The sequence below is a fragment of the Siniperca chuatsi genome, linkage group LG2 (genome assembly GCF_020085105.1).
Source record: "Siniperca chuatsi isolate FFG_IHB_CAS linkage group LG2, ASM2008510v1, whole genome shotgun sequence".
NCBI classification, from domain to species: domain Eukaryota; kingdom Metazoa; phylum Chordata; class Actinopteri; order Centrarchiformes; family Sinipercidae; genus Siniperca; species Siniperca chuatsi.
In genome coordinates, this window is record NC_058043.1 from 23,260,006 (window position 1) to 23,274,752 (window position 14,747).

Consider the following 14,747-nt stretch of genomic DNA (forward strand, 5'->3'; position numbering starts at 1 on the left):
TCACTGGAGAGACAGAAGAACAGAGTCTCAAGGGAGAGGAATCTCCTCACCTTGTCTTAAGTTGTTCCAGTCTACACTGGAGAAGAAAGAGTGACAGCGGAGTCCCTGGAAACCCAGTCGCTCTTTGGCTTCACAAAGCAATCTTTGCAAAAGGTCTACAAAGTGCTTACTGGCCCGCGGCTCCTCCGGAAACTTAAGGCAGCGCTGGGGGCAAACAACATGGGCATGTATTCATTATATAATGCAGACTAATACAGATATTACTTCAGATAAATCAGATTGCATATTTTCATAGAGTATAGTGGGAATGGTGCGAAGACCGTTTATTTCTTCCTTTATCTGGAATTATAAATTACAGACTATTACAGATCAGATACAACCAGTGACAGCATCAGTACAAATCGAGATGACAGTCCATTTACCTGAAAGTTGAGGATGTTGTGGATTGTCTTGGTAGAAGTGCCACCAGAAAAAGGCGACCTGGCATAGATCATCTCATAGGCTATGACCCCAAGGGACCACCAGTCACAATCAACCCCGTAGGTGCTGTGAGAGCCCCCATTCATGGCTGCAAGGACCTCTGGGGAGAGGAAGTCCTGGGTTCCAACTGGGACTGTGGGAGCTGAAACCTAGAAACACATTCATAAAACACGATGATGTCACTGTCACTGAAGTTAATACATAGAGCAAACTCTGTAATCTACTTACTGTTTTGTTAGCAGTCAGCCTGGCAGCTGATCCAAAGTCTGCCAGCTTAATGTGACCAATCCGATCGATGAGAACGTTTTCCGGTTTGACATCTCTGCAAGTGGATAGTTTAGAAGGGATTTGATACTGCTTTTACAGAGCTGTTTGTTGCCTGAGTACTGTAATATGTCTGCCGCTCTTATGATAATGGAATGCATTTGTAAACTCCAGCAAAGTTTTTGTATTACATAACATCACATTCAGTGCTCTAGGTTAAATTACAGTGCTACATTTCTCATGTCCAGTTAATGTTTTCCTGAATTATGAGCATTTGGCCTTCCAAGTGAAAACAAAAAGCAAAACAAGAATGATATTTAGTGAGGATGTAAGAGTACAAGTACCAACTTAGGATCTCTGGCCCTACTTCCTTAATTATGTTATCCCTCAAAAGCTTGAAAAGTCAATCAACTTCATCATTGAGAGTTTGGATTCAGTAGTTGGTGTCTTACCTGTGGACATAGCCCAGCTGGTGGACAGCATGAATGGCCTCTACCAGCTCAGCCAAATAGAACTGAGCCATGGACTCATCAAACTGATCCTCGTATCGGTTTAGCAGGGACATCAGGTCGCCGCCTGGCAAGTACTCCATCGCCTGGAGACACATTTGTATGCAGTCAGAAATTGCCAGTATAAAACTATGGCCAGCACTTGGAATTTGAATGAATGTGTGTTTGAATGTGATTAAAATGAACAGGTATCACATGCTGTTGAAACATTTATGACTGCCTTTAAATAGGTCTATATCTAGAAAGAAAAACAAAGCAACAAGCATGTGTTTGAGCTTACATCAAAGCTCTATTCAGCTTAAGCTTAGGGTGGTTCTCCTCATTATAGATTCAGTTATATAACAACAGATACTATTGCAGATTTATCTGTGGTACTGCAGTCAAATGATTGGTCTTCAATAGCTAAAAAACCCTAACAATAACTGCAATAGCCTTGTGTATCTGTGATCACGGGCTAAAGACATGTTTACAGTCAAAGTAACATGCCACAAAAATAAAATTTTAAAAAAGATACCTCATTAAGCACCTTTAAAGTTTGGAAACACAAATCAACCACGGTCATGTTTGACTCAAGTTTGACTCTTTTCTGCCGCATGCATCTTGAGATGAAAGGCAGTGGTCAGGCTGATTTGAGCTATATGGTGGCAGCCATACAGCCATAACAGGCGAATGAATGGTCGGTGAATCTGAATGAACGGGAGCATTCTCCAGTGTTACCTAGCAACAGGGAGACTGGGTGCCTCTCTGATACAAGGATAAAGATGGATGCTTTGTATTTTCCTCCATGCTCAGTTAGGGAGCAGGGTGAGACAGAGGGGGAGTGAAAAGAGAGGAGGAGGAAGAATGGAGACATACATGCAGGGGGCATGAAGGGAAGTATAAGGAGAGGGTGAGTGAAAGAAAACCAAAGGGCAGGACACAGTATAAGGCTTGCTGGAAATGCTTTTTCGCACACCCTACGCCTGTCTAACAGGTTATCAGAGAAAATATAGATTCTTTGTGAGGTTAACAGCCCTCACGATGATTACGATGATATTGACGTTCTCTGTGAGGAGAAAATTGACACTGTGCTTCACGGCAGAAGATTAGACTATTAGAGGGACATTAACATTTTAGGAAATACGCCCGGTTACCTCCTCAACCAGAATCAAATGAGAATCATCTATTTATTGTAAATATCCACATTAAGTACAGAGATGGATGTGTTTTACCTATAGTTGAAACACAGGAAGCTAGGCGAAACAGTTAGCTCAGCCGGCTTTCGCAGTAGTAGTTTCTGGAATGGGACATTGTGATTTTAGTTGCAGTTAGCTACTAAATCACAATTTGAGCAAAAACAGCTCAGAACAAAGACTGTCTACATTGCCAGCATTGAAAATGTTGTTAATCTGAACAAAACCCTGGTGACGCTTGGCTGTACTGGTGGCTAGCCTGCAAGCTACATGCAACAAGATAACACAACAAAACATTGATGTTGCTGGAAGGTTATTTTTTTTTTTTTTTCACTTTTGAAAAAGGCTAACTAACTTGTGACTGATCCAACTGTTCTGTTAGTCACGTTCTGGAAACCACAGCTGTGAAAGAAAATGAAAACACCTTCCAATACAGCTGTCTTGTACACTGTTTATATCTCTATCTCTATAGTAACTATCAACCAATATAACGAACATACCAAATAATATTTCTTTAAAAGTCACCACCAGTTCAATGGATTGTTCTATGCCACTGTTCCTACACAGGTTTCAGTTAAATAAAAGTGATTAAAGATTTTGAGTGAATACAACAAGAACTCAAACAAAAGTTGACATTGAAAACAACTGCCTTTATAATATGTTACTCTCTGTGTAAAAATCCACAAGCTAAAAAATAATATCATGGATATTAATTTAATCTTCTACAACAAAAAATCTTAAACCACAACAAAACATTTCAGTGGAATGGGGACCACTGCACCCCCATCTGGTTCAGTTTAGTCTCTTTTAAACAACAGCTGAGCTAGGGACCACAGTGACATCAAGTTTTTTCAGTTAGTATACTTCAGTTAAAGCTAGGGTAGACAACGTTGGATAAACTATTAAGAGACAGTTAGATTTTGAAAGTATCCAACCAAAAAAAACCCCACCCCCTCCCTTCAGGCCTCCCTACAAAGCCACTCCCGCAAAACACATTTCTATGTGCAATGAGTGCACGGGCAGAGTGCACGCATGTAGACTTATTACAGGTCTGCGACAGCCACAGATACCAGATCCCCCCCAAAAGAGCATTTGATTTATTGATTGCTGCCAGGATGTAAAGAGAATTTCAACAAATATAATTAATAAAAATGCTTCTGAAATACATTACCTACCCTGGTTTTAAAAGACTACCTCCAGACCTATACTACAATATAAAGGCCTGTACTATGACCCTAGGTATTAAAATGTATATTACATCCACCAAGTGTGTGCTATTTGCTTGGCATGTTTATTATCTCATTTTTCCCCTTTTGGCCTATAGCAGTTTACAAAAGACCCTTAAAACATTCTTCTGAGAAGGAGAATGTTCTGTGAAATAGTCCATCATAAAGATCAGGAAAAAAAACCCTGCAGTCTCACCAGGTAGACATGTTCTTTATCCTGGAAGGCGTAGAGAAGCTGCGGGATCCAGGGACTGCTGTTCAGAGACAGTATCCTCCGCTCCTCTTCATGAAAAACCACCTGAGAAGAATTAAAAAAGGTATCAGCATATATACATTAAATAAATGCAACAGCACAAATGCTGCACAAATTGTTATTGTGAGTAGTGCATCAGCCATATAAACTCATGTGAACACTGAAAAGTTATCTTTATGGCTTCAGTGAGGTTTAAATGTAATCTTAAAATCTAAGATTGTAAATGTAATTTTAGCAGCGCATGTATTATTCTGACTGAGATCTGTTCTATTAGTCACATGCCAGAGAGCACAGCTGTGAAATAATGTCCCCAGATTTTGTTTTGCTGTACTCAACCCTCCAGCACCCTCCAGTGGTCCTAATAACATTGACAATGGCTATGTGTCCCAGTAAACCATGACAGTGTGAGCCAGCATGCACAATACCAGGACCCTGACACTAAAGCAGCTACAATTTATTACTTTCACCTGTGTTTTTCCTACCGTGACATATAAAAATCTGTATAATAGGCCTATTATGTGGTAAAGCCAAATGATTAGTGTAAAAAAAAAAAAAAAAAGAAAAGAAAAGAAAAGAAAAGAAAAAGTAGAGGGAAACGACCATAATGAAGCTTACATTTTCTTGTGTGCGTAAAACTGTCTTGTCCATGACCTTCAGTGCACAAACATCCCCAGTGGCCTTCTCCCGGACTACTTGGACTTCGGCAAAGCGACCACGACCCACCACTGCACGCACTTCAAAGTCATGAAGCCAAGGCTGCAGGGCCCGCAGCTCTGATACCACTTCAGAAACTGTTTCACAAGACGCACACAAACACAGAGGTTTACCACCCATTGTTTCTAAGAAATTAAGTGAAACAACTTTTAATACGTAAAATTGTAAACATACCACAAATACAAGATCTTATTCTATTAGAGATACACAGTTACATGCCCATATTATTGGTATTAAATAAAGGCTGGCTGGTATTGAAAATATATCAATATTGTTTTTATGGCCTATACTTGCTAATTGTGGAATCTGAATTCTAGTTTTCTCTTCTTAGGATGATGATCACTTTATACTGTGAACTAGAAATAGAAGAAAAGTATCATGGTCTTGAAAAACAACAGCAAAACAACAACTAAAAAATAGTAAATAGGTATGTCTTAAAAGCTGAACCAATTACATCAACTGATACAATGCAGACTGCATCAACTAATGGGGTTGGAAAACTACTGGATAGATAAACAACAAACAAAGAAATCCTACACATGTGTAAAATGTATGCTTACACTTATTGACAAAGTTGGCCACATGATGTATCTTCATAAGCTCTGGGGAGGCGCACTCTTGGTACAGTAGCAGCAGAGCCTCCAGAAACTCTTCCCGACCTAAAGTGCGTCCTCCCTGCTGCCCACACAGGCTGACTCGTCCCTGGAGACAACACGGGAAGAGGAAGTCAGCTACTGCGGCTGGTTTGAAACTGTACAAAGTGTTTGAGACAGTGCATAAGTACAGTTAATGGCATCACTACTACATTACTTTACCTGAAACACCTGGTTGAGCCGCGAGCTGCGGCTGGTGATGGGGTCCGCAGAGGACGGCAGCGTTTTCAGGTTTCCCTGACTCACGTATTTGAACTTCAACATGTCTTCTTAACAACGCATAAGCTGTGTGTCGAATGACACACTAGGTCGAAGTGAAAGGAAATGTGTACTTATATGTAACGCGTTAACGGATTAATGACATCTACGACGGTAATATGAGGTTATAGAAACCCCAAGGAAAAACTGTGTCAACAATGCGCCCCTTTAGCATGCTAAGTTAACGTTGGCCAGCGTTTGCTAACTTCCCTAACAAAGAAAAGCGTTAATGCGACACGCATGAGTGTCCTTCAGTTATATTTACGGAGACAACACAGTACGGTATGAGATTACTCACCAGACTGCCATGCAGGTAGTTATAACTTAGTTTTTAATATACACAGAAACATTGACATGCTACGGAGCACACTGTTTTCCTCTCGGTCAACGTTGTTTCCGGTGAACTTTCAAATTTTGCGCGTTCGCCGCCTACCTCTCAAGCCTGCTGAATGAAGGTGGCGTTTGATTGGATGACTGGATTTTTCTGGGCGGGTCCAGCTATTATTTTAAACCAATGACTGATGTTTCAGCGATATGCGCTGTCCCTGTTGTTCACCTCAAGGACAGACGCTCATGAAAGCTTCTTCTGTGGAAGCAATTTCTGTTCTTTGAAAAAACATAAACGGAAAAAAATGCATGCACATAATATTAACTGTGTTTACACTAATTAGAATTGGAGAGTAATATCAACGTTGAAGAAGATTTTTCATTAGACAGATACAGCTGCTGCTGATCTAAAATACCATGTCTAACCAATTTTATATTGTAGCCTATGAAACAGGCCTATTTGTTGGTAGGCCTGTTGTTGTTGTTGTTATTGTTCGTTGTTAATTTTAAAAGCGTTTTGCACTTACATAGAGTTGGTGGACTCACATTAAAAAAAGAGTGGTCAAAATCAAAGCAACAGAGGCTAAGAAACCTTCACTTTTTGTCCTTTCATCCTACATTTTCCGTGATGCAACCAATGGCATCATTTTGTTTGACCCTCTCTGCATTGTAAATACCCATGTCTTTCAAAAAACCATGCCCCTGTAACACATCCTTTTTGTTATAAATGTGTTGTCTCCAAGCCCAAGCTGTTGTTTTCTCAGACTTGAAAAAGCTCCTCCAGTGCCACAGAAGACATGCAACTTTTTCACAGGCTGAGTAATACTCCTCATGGCAAGTAAGGGACTGTATGAGGGGGGGCTTACTCCTTAAGTCAATTTTAGTTCAGCCTTCCCTTGCAAGATTTATTATATAAATAAGAGATCAAATAGGTGCATCAAACAGGTAGCTAATGTCCGTTCTGAAAAACACAATAATAATAACAATAATAATAATAATAATAATAATAATAATAAACAAAAAACAAAACGATCACAAAACACAGGGGGATAAAATACTGTTTAAAAAATGTGAAATGGCAAGGATATGGAATGATAAAACCCGGCAATATACCATATTAAATATTCACAAACGCTTTTCTATAAAAATAAGTAAGAAGGGATTTAAAAGACGCTAATCAGAATCAGAAATACTTTATTGATCCCTGAGGGAAACTCTTTCGTTACAGCTGCTCACTATCACGTCAGTGCACACATGAATAGAAGTACTAAGCAAATCAAAATATAATACACTGTGATACAGCTAAGATAAGTAGCTGTATAATTCCTGTCTGATCTCTGATCCACAGTCTGGGGGACACATGGGGAGTCAATAAATCCTTGATATAAATTGGAGCAAGGCCATTTAGTGATTTAAACGTTATCAATACAATTTTAAAATACATGCAGATCTCATTAGTTAGGCCTATTACTGATTGAATGTCTCTAGTATCATTTTTCACTAACCTGTACAGTTGCTTCAACTGATCTTTTCTCATTAACATAACGTAAATATAAAAGTTTTATTCATTTCAAGTTGATTCAACTTCACATTTCTAGTTTTTATATCCAGACCACTTCAGAACTTATAAACATGAGCTCTTCTAACTTCAAGTCTTTTGACTTAAAATGTTGAGTTGAATGAATTTACTGCACTGAGTTCATTCAACTCATTTTCATGGAACAGTGTTGCCCTGGTGAGGCGGACAATTTGCATGTTTCGCCATGAAACAGGAAGTTGTTTTAGCTTGACTGTACATTGTCCAATATACAACAACTTGACATGTTTGATATGAGTCCAGGCCTGAAGATTTCTACACGTCAGCATTGAGTCATAGTCATAGCGTTATCTACTGGCAACAGGAAGCAAGCCATTATGTTACAAACATTTGATTTACATGAAATGTACATTGTGTAATCTACACTACAACAACATCTGTTGATGTGTCAAACGTGGTCGCCATAACTCATGAAGCCATGCCAGACAGGAAGTGGGAATAACTGATCAGCCTCAAACTTTATATGGTTATTGATGGACCACTCTCAGTCATGTGACATTCATAATCATAGTAATAGCGCTACCTACAGACAACAGGAAGTAAGCCACATGTGACAAACATTCGATTTACATGAAATTGACATTGTGTGGGCTACACTTGATATACGGCAACATAATGTATAATTAGTGTTTGTGTCTGTCTATGTTAAGATAAGTCAGGGTTGTTTCTTTTCATAATAATGAAAACGATGTTAACCATTATGAAGGTTAGTATTGAATCCGAGCCCCTTACACTTTCAATTTTCCATGGTCAAGTGTAGTAGTTCACATGCTATATTTGGACAAACTCTGGTACAAATTAACTTAACAGGAGCAGCTGCAGTTATAAGTTAATCAAATAACTGCCTCTTCAAACTGAGAATATGTGAAAGGAAAGCAAAACTGGCTGTAGCATGTGACAGTTGTTGATTCAACTTAATATCTCAAGTTTATTGAACTTGTTTCAACAGATTCAGTTAATTCAGTTGGTTTTACATTTTCATAAGACAACTTTGAACTAATTAGACAACATTAGTTCAGTTAACTACTGAAATACTCAAATGTGGCGAATGGATTTGTGCAATTTGAAGTGTCCCATATCTGATGATGCTATGTGGGAAATGCCCCCTGTCAGTACTGTTAACGCGAATCCATTTTAAATTTAATTTATCCCAAAATTTGCACACACACATTAATATAAAACTATTTCACCTTTTCTAACGCACAATGAAATTCAACAGACTTGTGGAAATCAAAAAAAGAGCTGATTTCAAATAGTTGGAGATTTTCAAAATTATACAGGCCCACTGTATCTGCAATCTGTCTGTCTGCCCAGAGGCTTCTGGATCATGAAGCTACGATGAACTGAAAACTTCACTGATGTCAAAAAACGTTCAGGTTGAAGACAATCCGTAGATTGTGCCACAGTTTACAGTCAAGTGTACTCCTGCTTTACAGGTGGTCTTTTATAACCTTCTGCACAATGTGTGTCGTGATCACTGTTCAAGGTGCTGATCCTGCGACCCCCATGATGCGGGAGATGTCTGAAACTGATGAGCAGGATTCCCGTTATGCTGTTAGGGTATGCAGTCTTCATGGCTAATGAGATTTGTTGTTTCAAACATCAGTGTTATTTTAGGAAGCTTTGCGATAAATTCCTTGGGTATTTTCTGTTCTATCAGGCTACAACATCATCGGATCTAATTCATATTTAGGGGTAGGTAGATAAATAAGGCCAGGGAGGCTCTGGCTTTTTAAATAAAATTAAATATAAGAGTCAGCCCCCCCCCCCAATATTTTTTGTCCTCAAACTGACTTTTATGTGTAAAACTGGTGGAATGCCCCTTTAGCCATACCATAATCACCACAGTCTTTTAAATGCTGCTGTTCCCAGTCTAAAATCACTCTTGCTCCTTATTAGCCTCATGCAGTCATTATAATACTCTCCATAAAACACCTCCCTAGTTTTAGTTATGCATAATAAATAACATGCAATAATTTGCAGATAACCAAAATCAGGGCCAAAACCTTTATTTCCAACAGATTTGCATGTTTCATTATTGTCAGTTCCATATTCTCCAAAATTGCATGGTCAGATATTCTAGACTAACAGGGGCGTAGTGGAGAGACTGGGGTCAGGCCAGCTGCCTTTAGCCTGCCCCAGTTGGTGTAGGAGGTGCTGGAGGTGTGGTATTAAGGTTCGGGTTGAGTTTGGGTTTTGGGGTTGGGAGTAGGGTTAGGATTGGGTTTGGGAGGTGTAGGGGCAGGGTCGGGGCGGGGCTGGGTCGGGGGCTGGGGCAGGGGCAGGGGCAGGGGCAGGGGAAGGGTCCGGGGCAATATAGCACCCTCTCTTGTGCCACTGCATGTCCCGCACACGTCGGACGGACTGGATCTGAGGTGCAGTGGCTCCCCAATCGTTCCAGTGCTTGAAATCTCCAAGCTCAAACACATACTGGCGCCCTCTGTAGCCTGGATACATGTATCCCACCCACCTTCAGAGGGAAGAGAAATAGTAGTGAAAAACATTTCTGGGACAGTGCACAGGGTTACATAATATAACAACATACGCATAAAAAATGCACATTCATTAAATTCTCTTTAAAAACAAAACAATTACATCCACTATAAACAATATTAAAGGTTACAGCTTACGTTCCATTGATAGCCTTGGCACTGGCCACACGGTCCTGGAAACCATGAGCCCACAGACTGGGGACGTCATCATCAACAATCTCCATCTTTCTACCTTCAAAGCCTGCATTCTCAAACAGGTGCAGCTTATGATCTGCACTGTCCTGGAGAGAAAAACAACAGGTTTGAGCATGTTTGACGGGAAGCTACATCTGCTTATATTACACTGATAATACTGACCACTTTCAGAGGCCTGAATGAGCTCAGGCTGTAGCTAGTCTGGCAGTTGGTCCAGGTGCTCCACCGAGGATACTCTCCTTTCTCCAGCACAAACTGTTCTCCTGCAAAACCTGGACGCTCGAACCCCACCCATCTGACGATATAGAGAAAATGCATTACAAATAAATGCACACATTAATCCTAAGCAAGGGATACAAAGAGAAAACAGGATGCAGATGTAGTAAAAACTTGATGAGACTTGATTAAGGGGAAGTGGATTACTCACGGTCCCGACTCCACAATGACTGAGCCAACTCTCTGTGTCTTCTCCAACACGTCTTTACATTCACCAGACAACTCCACCTTGTTTCCACGGAAGTTCTCAAACTCAAAAACCGCCAACTGCAAGACAGTTGGAGAGTTGGATGATGTGTGATCTCCACCATCAGCAAAGTCCCAATTGATGGTATTTCGGACTTTTAATTTCAACACATACATTCATTTGTGTATATAATGTGTGAAGTCACCGGCAAAGTTCTTGTTCAATTCGGTACCTTATATGTGGCTCCAGCCCCTCCTTGGCCCTTCTCTGCAGGCAGTTGGTCGGGGTTTCCCTGCTGTTCTGTCATTTTCCCTCTACAAAGCACAGCAATTACATAGTTTAGTGCTATAAGTGGCGGCATTAGATAGATTTTTACTCTTAGGTTAAACAAAAACATTCTTAAACTTTAAAACATGGTCACAGGTAGGACAAAAAATTACTGTCTCCTTTTTATCAGGACTGTTAATTTTGTTGTTCACAAATCTAATATATCAATCAGCAAGACATTTCCACACTTGTTTATTCCACTCCAATCCTAGCGGTGTCAGTTGGATGAATAACACATTAATAGTGCACACACAAAATGCTACTTAAGAAGCAAATTTGGATGCATATAGAAGAGGGGACAGGGAGAGAGGAAAAGAGAAAGGCCTGTCGGAGAGAGGGATGATCTTCATTTTTTTTTTTTTTACCTGGATGGCTTGTGCTTCACTGCACCACGTACAAGCCACGCTCTCCGTATTTCCTCTTTCTTTTCTCTCTCTTTTCTGTCTGTCTCAGTGTGAGGGTGTGTGTGGGTGTGGAGGCCTGGCGAGCGGTCGGTGGAGGCCAGTGGGCGTATTTATGGTTTATTTCTGGCCACAGCAGCAAAAAGCCTGTTGATGCAGCAAGTCTGTCGCACCCATTGTGTCCATCACACTGCTTCTCAATAGGCTTGCCCCTCTGTCCCTGGCACACTGGCAAATGCTGCCCAGCTCTGCCCATGCTGCCACCCTGACCATGATCCTACAGTGGGCACACGCACTGACTGCCTGCCAAGAGAATGAACAGAGATCAGTCACACTCAGCAGTATTGGCCCCACCCAGCTATCTTGCTCTCCAATTTCCTGTCTTCTACCTGTTTCTTTACCTTTCTCTTCATCCTGCGTCCAAAAAGCTGCATCCAACATGGTTGCTTATAGAACATGAATGAGACTATGTTATAAATATATAAGTTGTGTCTTAAAACTGACCTGTAGGCATGAGGTTCTTCATGCTCCACTACCTTTTGCACTATGGAGTGCAAGTTTCCCATCAAAAACACACCCTCGGTTGCATTTCATAGAAAATGTTTTAATAAAATTCCCTCAATTTCCTCTTATCATGCAGTATGTTGATCATAAATGATTACAGCATTGATGACAGCAATTCTTTAACCTTAAAAAGGCACATACAAGAATCTACAGCAGATGAATACATTTTTCTTTTGAGTTTAAGATTTTACAAAACACACTTCCTGATTGTTACAGCATACCCAACATTTCCTCCTAGTTTTGTGGAACCTTACTTTAAAGACAGACATTCATGGTGTAACAAAAAAAATAATTCCCTTGACCATGTTACTACAGGAAAGTTCTTGATTATTCTATTGCTTAGATGTACTATACGGGCTGTGATTTCTTATTATTTTTCTTAAAGTGCTTAAAGATTTACTTGGGATGCTCTGTTATTGGAAAGATAATGTAAAAGGCTTTTGTACAATTTAAACTAAATACACACAAGTTTCAATCCATTATTTATATTCAGTATTTTCTGTATATATGTGTTTGTGTGTGAAGGTAGATACCCTGCTCAAGGCCTAGTGTCATCAGTCCCTGTCAGTATATGGACTTACACATTCAAACAATAAGAGTCCATGGCTTTGCTCTAGATTACACTGGGGTATCCATTGAGCCCCTGTACAACAGTAGATAAAACATGTACTCGGTATCAACACATCACAGTCTTGGCACATAGCCTTGGCACCATTTTTTATTTACAAGATGGAAAAGCATGTTTATCAAAAGCCTGATTTCCCCTCCTGCATATCTCAGTAAAGGTCCAAAATAAGGCACTCAAAGTGCAAAATGGAGCAATCATGGCAAGGTCTGTGTCAGCAGCAGCAGCAGCAGCAGCGGCAGCAGCAGCAGCGGCAGCAGCGGCAGCTGAGATGGTTTGATTCTTGCTGAACAGCAACGACACAGTGTCTGCTAAAGGGAAACGAAAGAAAGAAAAGTTCAGGAAGAAGTTTCCACATCAGGAGTACTACAGGAGGCATTGACTTTATGTAACACATTCAACATTTATCACATATCATTGGTTGGCTGGGTTTATCTGTAAGTACTCTACACTACCAGGAGTGCATTCATTTTTAGCATGGGTGGCCCAAGTGGCACTCAAACCCATAACCCTGTTACATCGACATGTCCTTTTCTACATGTCTTTTAACTATAAAGAGCAAAATATAGCTGCAAGCAGCAATTCCGCAGGCAAGTAAAAGAGCATCAAGAAGAGGAAACTGCATTCAGGTACAAGGAAGATGTCTTTACCCACTGCGCAATTTTGATCATGACAAGAAAGCTTTGCAGAGATGTGGCCCACTTCCTGTTTTTGTCTTTGCTGTCAGTTTAGTGTTCCCGACAGCATTGCCAGAAAGTTTAAACTATTCACTTTCTATTATCGCAAGCCTATTAAACTGTCTTACATTATGACTCACAAGCAAATTAGTCCTCTTAAATAATACCTTCACTCCTACCTTAATTCAGAGTATAAGCCAAATGTCAAAAATGTCAAAACTTTCATGCTCAGTGCTCCTCTATGGCTGATCCTGTTAAGTCCTGTGATGCTCTACAAATCACAAGCAATTCACGGGTTATGAAAGCTCTTATGTGTTTATTATAAATACCAGTATCACATCTGCTGCTAAATAGGAAAGTCATGCGAAAGATATTTATATATGGTGACCACCATCTTTGTATGAGAAGAAGCTAAAATTTGTATTTGACAAACTCAATTGAGAAAAAAAAGAAATAAAAAAGAGGTATGTTGATACATGAAAAAGTATTAGGCGCTACAAAAATGCAAAAAATGTGAGTTGAACCTTTGACTGATGTGCACTGATTCTACAATGTTAAAAAATATATAAATACGAACAAGAGAAAGAAAGCCTACAATAAGAGTAGGTGCTTGGCCCCCTAAGTCTATCACAAGGCAACAACAGAACTCTTCTTTTCTATTAATTTTATTATGTAGCAAAGAATCTGCATTTCACTTATCACCTCATCCATATTACTCACCTGTGTCTGGCTAAGTCTCGCTGTCATACTGACTCAGACGCTTCTTAGACTTCAGCTCTTTCAGCCAAGCGGGAGAGGAGACGGCACTGAATGACACACAGAATCACAGTTCAGAGGAGTGTCATAATTTAAACGCATACCAATTTAAAAAAAAAAAAAAATTCTCATCATTTCTGTGCTGTCATGCTCTTTTCTCACCCTCCGTCCGTGCCGCCTAAGGGTGGCAGCACTCGTGCAGCCCCCGCAAGATGAGCGGCAGAGCGAGGAGAGCGGGACAGTTGTGAGGGAGATGGTGCCACTTCCTCATTTTGACTTTCCTTCTCTCCTCTTCCCTTGTCTTCTTCCTTTTCCTCGCCTCCTCCAGTTTCTCCTCCACCTGTTCTCTTTTTTAACTGAGCCTTGGGAAGCAAATTAAGTATGCTTTACTCAATTCAAATGCCAGCCATTTACATCGTGTTAAATAATATAAAAAATGGAAAACATATATGTACTTAAGTTCTCTAGAGAACTTACAATTAAGGCTGCAGGGCTCAAACCAGGGAACATGGGGACTCTCTGAGAAGTGGGAGGTGGAGAACAGACTATCTTCGGTTTAGGCTGCTCCTCCTCAGAGTCTGACTCCTGTTGTTTAGAAGATGCCTCCTTTTTATCTAAAAACATACGAGTTAACAGATCAGTCAGAACATGCAGTAAGTCAACATTTCCTGCCTGCTTTTCGCCAGGAGTGGATGTATTTGATGGAGACATTGCTTGTTTATTGTGAAATTTAAAAAAACACTGAGCACCAGCCCTCCATGTAGATTAGATAACATTATGGATGAAGTAATAAC

The 14,747-nt window shown here is 40.2% G+C and overlaps 1 protein-coding gene and 1 pseudogene across 10 annotated transcripts in view; both read right to left on the reverse strand.

Annotated features, from left to right (window-relative positions):
- Positions 1–5,975, reverse strand: part of cita (citron rho-interacting serine/threonine kinase a) — a 39,414-nt gene extending 33,439 nt beyond the window's left edge. For 7 of the 10 annotated variants that reach the window (XM_044181479.1, XM_044181452.1, XM_044181499.1 and 4 more), the window contains exons 1-8: positions 5,434–5,964; positions 5,179–5,320; positions 4,520–4,695; positions 3,848–3,949; positions 1,197–1,339; positions 709–802; positions 423–629; positions 51–204 (exon numbers count right to left, since the gene is read on the reverse strand). In XM_044181479.1, coding sequence (XP_044037414.1) covers positions 51–204; positions 423–629; positions 709–802; positions 1,197–1,339; positions 3,848–3,949; positions 4,520–4,695; positions 5,179–5,320; positions 5,434–5,535 — 1,120 coding nt within the window. In that variant the 5' untranslated portion in view covers positions 5,536–5,964. Of the gene's footprint in view, positions 1–50; positions 205–422; positions 630–708; positions 803–1,196; positions 1,340–3,847; positions 3,950–4,519; positions 4,696–5,178; positions 5,321–5,433 lie in introns of all 10 variants that reach the window. The other 3 variants (XM_044181435.1, XM_044181488.1, XM_044181416.1) reach the window with 2 other exon arrangements.
- A 3,454-nt stretch (positions 5,976–9,429) lies between these two features.
- Positions 9,430–14,003, reverse strand: LOC122869010 (annotated as a pseudogene).
- Between the last annotated feature and the right edge of the window lie 744 nt (positions 14,004–14,747).